Source organism: Mandrillus leucophaeus, unplaced genomic scaffold (genome assembly GCF_000951045.1).
Source record: "Mandrillus leucophaeus isolate KB7577 unplaced genomic scaffold, Mleu.le_1.0 Scaffold441, whole genome shotgun sequence".
Lineage (NCBI taxonomy): Eukaryota > Metazoa > Chordata > Mammalia > Primates > Cercopithecidae > Mandrillus > Mandrillus leucophaeus.
In genome coordinates, this window is record NW_012104710.1 from 692,367 (window position 1) to 702,277 (window position 9,911).

At 41.5% G+C, this 9,911-nt stretch overlaps 1 protein-coding gene across 1 annotated transcript in view; it reads right to left on the bottom strand.

Moving 5' to 3' along the window:
• Positions 1-9,911, bottom strand: part of DNA2 (DNA replication helicase/nuclease 2) — a 64,989-nt gene that overhangs the window by 38,534 nt on the left and 16,544 nt on the right. Inside the window, exon 6 of the mRNA XM_011994092.1 lies at positions 4,833-5,052. Within this exon, the coding sequence (XP_011849482.1) occupies positions 4,833-5,052 (220 nt within the window). The remainder of the gene's footprint in view (positions 1-4,832; positions 5,053-9,911) is intronic.

Consider the following 9,911-nt stretch of genomic DNA (forward strand, 5'->3'; position numbering starts at 1 on the left):
AGGCAGGAGAATGGCGTGAACCTGGGAGACGGAGCTTGCAGTGAGCTGAGATCTGGCCACTGCACTCCAGCCTGGGCGACAGAGCGAGACTCCGTCTCAAAAAAAAAGACGATATTGAAATGCTTTTATTTATTTTTTTTTTTTGAGATGGAGTCTGGCTCTGTCACCCAGGCTGGAGTGCAGTGGCGCGATCTCAGCTCACTACCACCTCTGCCTCCCTGGTTTGAGCAATTCTCAGCCCCCCAAGTAGCTGGGACCACAGGCACATGTCACCACACCCAGCTAATTTTTTTTTTTTTTTTTTTTAGTAGAGATGGGGTTTCACCATGTTGGTGAGGTTGGTCTCAAACTCCTGACCTCAAGTGATCTACCCACCTCGGCCTTCCAAAGTGCCGGGATTACAGGCGTGAGCCACTGTGCCAGTCTAAAATGCTTTTATATTTAGCTCCTGTTTAGCATTATAAAGTGATTTCATTTAAACTTGTGATTTTAAAAATCAATTTAAAAATTTCAGTCTCATATACACAAAACACATTCCTTCTGATCTTTGACTTCAAAAACAGCCTTTCTTCTATTGGCATAATTTTCCTTTCTCAAGAGGGTTGTAATTTAGCCAAGTATTTAAGTTTGTAATTTTAGTTATTTCTGTATTATCAAAGTAAAAATTTCAAGTCTTTAAAAAGGGGAAATATTTTTTCTTCCACTTCCAACACCTACACAAAATCTAATAATAGGTGAAACAAAGTTACCCTACTTTTCATTCCCAAATGTAAAGTTCTTGTGAAAACCTTCAGTATTTGGTACACAATTAATAGCAAAAGGCTGGGTGCAGTGGCTCATGCCTGTAATTCCAGAACTTTGGGAGGCCGAGGTGGGAGTATCATGTGAGGTCACGAGTTCGAGACCAGGCTGGGCAACAGGACAAAACTCAATTTCCACAAAAAATACAAAAATTAGTCAGGCATAAGGCCGGCACGGTGGCGCATGCCTGTAATCCCAGCACTTTGGGAGGTTGAGGAAGGCAGATCACGAGGTCAGGAGTTCGAGACCAGCCTGGCCAACATAGTGAAACCCATCTCTACTAAAAATACAAAAAATTAGCTGGGCATGGTAGCAGGGGACTGTAATCCCAGCTACTCAGGAGGCTGAGGCAGGAGAATCGCTTGAACCAGGGAGGCAGAGGTTGCAATGAGCTGAGATCGCGCCACTGCACTCCAGCCTGGGCAACAGTGTGAGACACAGTCTCAAAAAAAAAAATTAGGCGTAGTGGTGTGCACCTCTAGTCCCAGCTACTTGGGAGGCTGAAGTGGGAAGATGGTTTGAGTCCGGGTGGCGGAGGTTGCAAAGCTAAGATCGAGCCACTGCACTCCAGCCTACGTGACAGAACCAAATCTTGTCTCAGAAAAAAAAAAAAAAGAAAAAGAAGAGAAAGAAAGACTTCTTTTTTTCTTTTTTTGAGACAAAGTCTCCCTCTGTCACCCAGGCTGCCCGGCTGGAGTGCAGTGCCGCAACCTCAGCTCACTGCAACCTCTGCATCCCAGGTGGTTCAAGCAATTCTCCTGCCTCAGCCTCCCAAATAGCTGGGATTACAGGTACCCGCTGCCACACCTGGCTAATTTTTCTATTTTTAGTACAGACAGGGTTTCTCCATTAGCCAGGCTGGTCTCAAACTCCTGACCTCAGGTGATCCGCCCGCCTCGGCCTCCCAAAGTGTTGGGTTACAGTCATAAGCCAACGTGCCCAGCCTGCAAGAAAGATTTAATAGAGAAAGTCTCTTTAATATCTGATTATACAAGTCAGTATTTTGAACCTTATTTTATATATGTTCAAATAATATGCAAAATTGTAAGGGCAATGGAAATTTAAGTTATATTATCAACTCTTGTTTTATTATTTATTCCCTTAGCAAATATTATATCATAAAAATATAATAATGTTACTATCTTTTAGTTTTATCTTTGCTGATTTAAAAGCTTCTATGGGCCGGGCGCGGTGGCTCACGCCTGTAATCCCAACACTTTGGGAGGCCAAGGCAGGCAGATCACATGAGGTCAGGAGTTCAAGACCAGCCTGACCAGCATGGAGAAACCCCATCTCTACCAAAAACACATGATTAGCCAGGTGTGGTGGCCCACGCCTGTAATCCCAGCTACTCGGGAGGCTGAAGCAAGAGAATCGCTGGAACCCAGGAGGTAGAGGTAGTGGAGAGCCGAGATCGTGCCATTGGACTCCAGCCTGGACAACAAGAGTGCAACTCCATCTCAAAATAAATAAATAAATAAAACAAAATAAAAAAACAAAAGCTTCTACAGGCCAGGCTTGGTGGCCCACGCCTGTAATCCTAGCACTTTGGGAGGCCGAGGCAGATGGATTGCCTGAGCTCAGGAGTTTGATACCAGCCTGAGCAATATGGTGAAACCCCATCTCTACTAAAATACAAAAAAATTAGCTGGGCATGGCGGCCTATGCCTGTAGTACCAGCTACTTGGGAGGCTGATGCAGGAGAATCACCTGAACCTAGGAGGTGGAGGTTGCAGTGAGCCGAGATCCGTCACTGCACTCCAGCCTGGGAGACAAAGCAAGACTCCATCTCAAAAATAAAAAATAAAAAAGTTTCTATGAAGACATACTACAGATAGCCAAAGCAGAGATCGGCAGAGGGGATAACGATAATCAGAAAATAAAACACAACTTAGTGTTAACTGATTTGTTAAATCACTATAATTAATGTAAATTAAAATAATTTTGAAGGACAACAGAAAATTGTTTATCAAGGAGAAATATAATTTTTTTTTTCTTTTTGAGACGGAGTCTTGCTCTGTCACCCAGGCAGGAATGCAGTGGCACAATCTCGGCTCACTGCAAGCTCCGCCTCCCGGGTTCACGCCATTCTCCTGCCTCAGCCTCCCGAGTAGCTGGGACTACAGGCGCCTGCCACCACACTCGGCTAATTTTTTTGGATTTTTAGTAGAGATGGGGTTTCACTGTGTTAGCCAAGATGGTCTCGATCTCTTGACCTCATGATCCACTCGGCCTCCCAAAGTGCTGGGAATCACAGGCGTGAGCCACTGCACTCGGCCAATTTTTGTTTTGTTTTGTTTTGTTTTTATGAGACAGAGTCTCGCTCTGTCGCCCGGGCTAGAGTGCAGCGGCACGATCTCAGCTCACTGTAACCTCCACCTCCCGGGTTCAAGCGATTCTCCTGCCTCCGTCTCCCAAGGAGCTGGGACTACAGGCGTGTGCCACTACCCCAGCTAATTTTTGTATTTTTAGTAGAGAAGAGGTTTCACCATATTGGTTGGCCAGGATGGTCTCGACCTCTTGACCTTGTGATCCTCCCGCCTCAGCCTCCCAAAGTGCTGGGATTACAGGCGTGAGCCACCGTAATTTTTTAAACAATTTTTTTTTTTTGAGACGGATTCTCACTCTGTCGCCTACGCTGGAATGCAGAGGTATGATCTCGGCTCACTGCAACCCCCGCCTCCTGGGTTCAAGTGATCCTCCTACCTCAGCCTACAGAGTAGCTGGGACTACAAGCATGAGTCACCATGCCTGGCTAATTTTTGTATTTTATAATAGAGAAGGGGTTTCACCATGGAGGCCAGGCTGGTCTCCAACTCTTGACCTAGTGATCCACCCACCTCGGCCTCCCAAAGTGCTGGGATTACAGGCGTGAGCCACCGCACCCAGCTAAATAACTTTTTTTTAAAGATGGACTCTCACTCTGTCACCCAGGCTGGAGTGAAGTGGTGCAACCTCGGCTCACTGCAACCTCTGCCTCCTGGATTTAAGTGATTCTCCTGCCTCAGCCTTGGGGATTACAGGCACACACCACCACGCCCAGCTAGTTTTTGTATTTTCAGTAGAGAGAGGGTTTCACCATGTTGGCCACGCTGGTCTTAAACTCCTGACCTCAAGTGATGTGCCCGCCTCAGCCTCCCAAAGTGCTGGGATTACAGAGGTGAGCCACCACGCCTGGCCTAAAATAATTTTTAAAACTTGAATTTAACATAATGGTAAGACAGATCTCTGTATTTCATCTCAGATAAAAATCAATATAAAATCACATAAAGGTTGGAAATAAAAGAATAAATTTACATCAACTTTTCTTTCTCTTTTTTTTTTTTTTGAGACAGAGTTTCACTCCTGTTGCCCAGGCTAGAGTGCAATGGCACGATCTCAGCTCACCGCAACCTCCGCCTCCCGAGTTCAAATGATTCTCCTGCCCCAGCCTCCCAAGTAGCTGGGATTACAGGCATGCGCCACCACGTCCGGCTAATTTTGTATCTTTTTTTTTCTTTTGAGTCAGGGTCTTGTTCTTTTGCCCAGGCAGAAGTGCTTTGGGGCAATCACGGCTCACTACAGCCTCAACCTTCTGGGATCAAGCTATCCTCTGGGCCTCAGACTCCCGAGTAGCTAGGACTACAGGTGTGCACCACAATGCCTGGCTAATTTTTTTGTGTTTTTTTTTTTTTGTAGAGACAGGGTATTGCTATGTTGTCCAAGCTGGTATTGAACTCCTGGGCTCAGCTGATCCTCCCAACACCACACCAAGCCAATAATTATTTTTCTTAGGAGCATCTGCTTAGATTCGTTTGGCAGCCTAAATCTGGCAACATTGGCTTACAAATTCAGCTGTTACATTACTTGGCTGATAAACATTTCTACTGTAGCACGTATATATTTATAAAACAAGTTGAGTAACCTAAATGTATATAAATGGAAAAGTACATGAAACTGAAATAAAAATGACCTGAATTGAACCAAAATATACAAAGCAGACTGCATCTTTAAAAGTATAAAACAGACAATGTTCTTATTAACATTTATACCTGACTACGGTGTTCAATAGAATTTGATTCTTTGCCAGTTTTAAGTTCCAGTGGCATTATCTTGTATTTTGTTTTACACCCTCGATGTATTTTCACACCAACTGTAACATCTATTTTGCCTTTCAATCCAAATCTAGGGGACCAAATGCTTTCTTCAATATCCATTGATTTCACGACTTCAATGTTACATGTTGAATTATCCTTACTACTATCACTTGGCCTGAAAAAAAAAAAAAAAGCACAAAAACACTTAATTAGAACACTTAGCTCATTTCACATCTGCTGGCTCTGACTGTCTATTACACACAGAGAATGTGGGGAGGGAAAGAGTCTACCTACTTTTACAGCAATGATTTTCAAACTGTGATCCCTTGACCAGTAGCATCAGCATCACCTGAGAACTTGCTATAAAAGTAAATCCTCAAAGACCCACTCCAAACCTACTCAAACACAAACTCTAGGGGTGAGGCCTAGCAATCTGTTTAACCAACCCTCCACAATTCTGATGCATGCTCAAGTTTAAGAACCACTGTCCTACAGGTTCTGCTCATGGAATTTAGTCTTTCTCAGTATTTATCATCTGTTCCTTTCAGTCATTCCTACTATAATCTTCTTAACTCAGGCCCTTATTTTCTCAGGCCTAGATTACAACCGTCTTGCTACTTTAATTGCTAGAGCCACAATTCCAATCTAAGTATTCTGATATACAATTATTATGCAAATTAGTATATAATGGCTTGCATGTGGTTGCACCCTAAAAAATGAGAGATGTATTCCTTCACATAACACTAGATTACACTGATTAAGAATGAGTTGTCTGCTGGGCCTGGTGGCTCATGCCGAGGCAGGCAGATCACTTGAGTTCAGGAGTTCAAGATCAGCCTGGCCAACATGGCGAAACCCTATCACTATTAAAAAAAATACAAGAATTAGCCAGGCAGAATGGCACATGCCTGTAATCCCAGCTACTCGGGAGGCTAAGACAGAAGAATCACTTGAACCCAGGAGGCAGAGGCTGCAGTGAACCAAAATCGTGCCACTGCACTCCAGCACTCCAGCCTGAGTGACAGAGCAAGACTCAGTAGCAAAAAAAAAAAAAAAAAATTAGCTATCTCCATCATCTATGAAGTCTGGGGCTCATTCACCCAACACTTCATCCACACACCCCCAGGTGACAATCTTCAAAGGAGCTCATGGTCACTTCCAAGTGTCCCATTTTCTTTACTTAATAACTAAACGAAACCATGTCTACCACTATCAATATTTAAAGTAAGTACTCAATTTTTTTATTATAAAAAGGTTCTGACTTTAATCTCTTAATTGGTAAATAAATCACGAGCACAGGAAGGAGAAAAAAAGGGAATATATAAATGTTGAAGGAATGAGAAGAGGTGGAAATAACTTACAAATCTCCTCTCTTATCTAAGATTTACTCATTTTCAGAGCAGTTACAGTTATTCTGCAGAAGAGATTAGAAGAAAAGAAAGATAAGTGTTACCTCTTATTAACCTATCTACTGGGAAAATATTTTACACTTTTAGATTCAAAGCCAGCCACATAAAATACTAAATCTAGTGGAAATCTTACATGAAAAAGATGACTTTTCTAGTAATAAAACATTTCCTATCATATCAAAATGAAGATTTTTAAAAATAGAATAATTCTAGTTGTTAGAATAGATGATTTAGTTGATTTTTGTTTAGTTCATATTATTATGGTCAACCCCTATTTCTTTTTTTGGACAGCTGTTTCTTCCTTTTTTTGTTTAATAGAGACAGGCTTTTGCCATGTTGTCCTGGCTGGTCTCAAATTCCTGACCTCAAATGATCCACCTGCTTTGGCCTCCTGGAGTGCTGGATTACAAGCATGAGCCACCACACTTGGCCATGGACAGCAATTTTTTAACAAATGAGAATATTTTCCAAGAAAAAAAATGCTGTCTTAAATAATTTTTTTTTTTTTTTATTATACTTTAAGTTCTAGGGTACATGTGTACAACATGCAGGTTTGTTACATATATATACATGTGCCATGTTGGTGTGCTGTAGCCATTATACATTAGGTATATCTCCTAATGCTATCCCTCTATCCCTCCCCCTTACCCCCTCCCCATACAATTTTTCATTAAAAAAAACTATTTCAAGATGCTTCAAATATAATCTCATGGAAGATATGCATCCTTCCAGAATCATTGAACACAATAGTGAAATTCAGAGAAGTCATAATTTATCTAAAATTTCTTTTTTTTTTTTCTGTCTTAGTGAGACAGGGTCTCTCTCTGTCGCCCAAGCATGAACAGAGGCATGAACACAGCTCACTGTAGCCTTGACCTCCTGGGCTCAAGCAATCCTTCTGTTTCAGCCTCCCAAGTAGCTGGGATGAGAGGTGTGCACCACCACACCCTGTTAATTATTTTCAAATTTGTAGAGACAGAGTCTACAAAAGGCGGGGCAACATGGTGAACTCAACCAATCCTCTTGTCTTGGTCTCCCAAAGTGCTGGAATTACAAGCATGATCCACCGCACTTGGTCTGAAATTTCTTAAATATTTATCTTCTCTCACCGTTATTTGTTCATGGTGTATATTCAGATATGCTTTTATAAATAAGGCAAAACTTATTATTTATGAAATGTCACATCTATACCTAATAGAATACAGGGAAAAAAAACTTTTAAAGTTGTTACTAAAATTCAATGCCCTGGAAAATGAAGCAATGTGGCTTTACTATTATTATTATTCTGAGACAGAGTCTCACTCTGCCACCCAGGCTGGAATGCAGCAGCACGAACACAGTTTACTGCAGCTTTGACCTCCTGGGCTCAAGAGATCCTCCCGCCTCACCCTTTCAAGTAGTTGAAACTATAGGCATCAGTTGTTAGGTCCAGTCAATTTTTTTTATTTATTTATTTTTTTTTGTAGAGCTAAGTTCTCACCATGTTTCCCAGGCTGATCTTGAACTCCTGGTCTCAAGCAATCCTCCTGCTTTGGCCTCCCAAAGTGCTGGGATTACAGTTATGAGCAACCATGCGCAGCCACTATATGTTTATTACCACAGTTTTTTTTTTTTTTTTTGAGATGGAGTCTCACTCTGTCGCAGAGGCTGAAGTACAGTAGTGCAATTTTGGCTCACTGCAACCTCCACCTCCCCGGTTCAAGCAACTCTCCTGTCTCAGGCTCCCAAGTAGCTGGGATTACAGGCATGTACCACCACGCCTTGCTAATTTTTGTATTTTTTAGTAGAGATAAGGTTTCACCATGTTGGCCAGGGTGGTCTCTAACTCCTGACCTCAAGTGATCTATCCATCTCAGCCTCCCAAAGTGCTGGGATTACAGGCGTAAGCCACCACACCCAGCCACCACAATTTTTTTAAATGGTAACAAAAATTAATTTCTAAGTACTACTTTAGCTATAGTCTACAAAATTTGGTATGTAACCACCTATTCTAAATGTGTTAATTTCCTTTACGACTGACCTTTTAAAACATTTATCAACATTTCCTTAGTTTACAAACCATGAGAATTTTAGATATCCTTTTGTTATCTAACTTTGAATCAAAGTTATTCTAACTTTGTCACAGTACAGTTGCAGAATATCGTCTCTAAGATACTACTGATCCTTTAAAATTTATTGGTGTTTCCCTTATGGCATAATGCATCATCTATTTCAATAAAAGTTCTGTGTGACTTGAAAAATTATATATACAGTCATCCATTGTATAACAATGATTTCATCAACATAGGATGGTGGTCCCATAAGATTATAATGTAGCTAAAAAATTCCATTGCCTTGTGACATCTAGCTATGGTGGTAATGCAACACACTATCTGTTCTATATTTAGATATGTTTAGATACACAAATACTAACCGTTGTTACAACTGCCTACAGTATTCAGTACAGTAACATGTTGTACAAGTGTGTAGCCTAGAAGCAACTGGCTATACCATATGGCCTAGGTGTGTAGTAGGCTCCACCATCTAGGTTTGCACAAGTACACTCTGACATTCACACAATGATGACATTGCCTAACACCACATTTCTCAAAACATATCCCCATCATTAAGCCAGCATGAGTGCATTGTATATAAAATGTATATAATTTTGTGTTTTGACAAAAAAATGTAGGATTTTATTTCAAAGATTCTTTGCAAGTCAAAGATGAGTCTGAATTCCACCCTCTTTCCCTAGCATCTATGATGCCCTTCTTCCAGGCTGCAAATCCCTTGCTGACCTATCCTAAGCCTCCTTCAACAGATACTATTCTCTCCTTCTGTCCCTTATATGCTGTTACCTCCAAGGGTTCCATGCTGCTTTTGTCACCTACATTTTCTCCACCAGCAAACCCCTTCACTTTTATTATTTTCATCTACCACCAATACACTGAGTTCCTGAGGGCTTTGGTTATCCCTACAACAACAGTACCTGGTATAATCCTTGGCACATATATAGCATTGAATAAATGTTTGCAGAATTTATTAACCCAGAATTCTGAGAATCATGCTTATCATTGTAAAAACAATGGGTTAATTTTAACCAAAAAGAAAAAAACACATTTGGGTTAAGACTCCACCAAAGGAAAACAAACAAACAAACAAGCAAACATGCAGACAGGATGCTAAAACAATTAACAAAAAGTAAAAGAAAAGCTTATGTCCAAAAAAACTACAAAAATAGACATCTACCGTAATTTAAAATGTCAAGCAGCTGGGTGCAGTGGCTCACACTTGTAATCCCAGCACTTTGGGAGGCTGAGGTGGGTGGATCGCTTAAGGACAGGAGTTCGAGACCAGCCTGGCCAGCATGGTGAAACCTCGTCTCTACTAAAAATGCCAAAATTAGCCGGGCATGGTGGCAGGTGTCTGTAATCCCAGCTACTCAGGAAGCTGAGGCAAGAGAATCGCTTGAACCTGGGAGGCAGAGGATGCAGTGAGCCAAGACTGCGCCACTGCTCTCCAGACTAGGCGACAACGTGAGGCTCCATCTCAAAAAAAAAAAAAATTTCAAGCAAATGTAAATGACAAAAAGAAATAAAGGAGGAAGGAAGGGGAAAAAAGGGAGGGAGGAGGAAGGAGGGTAAAT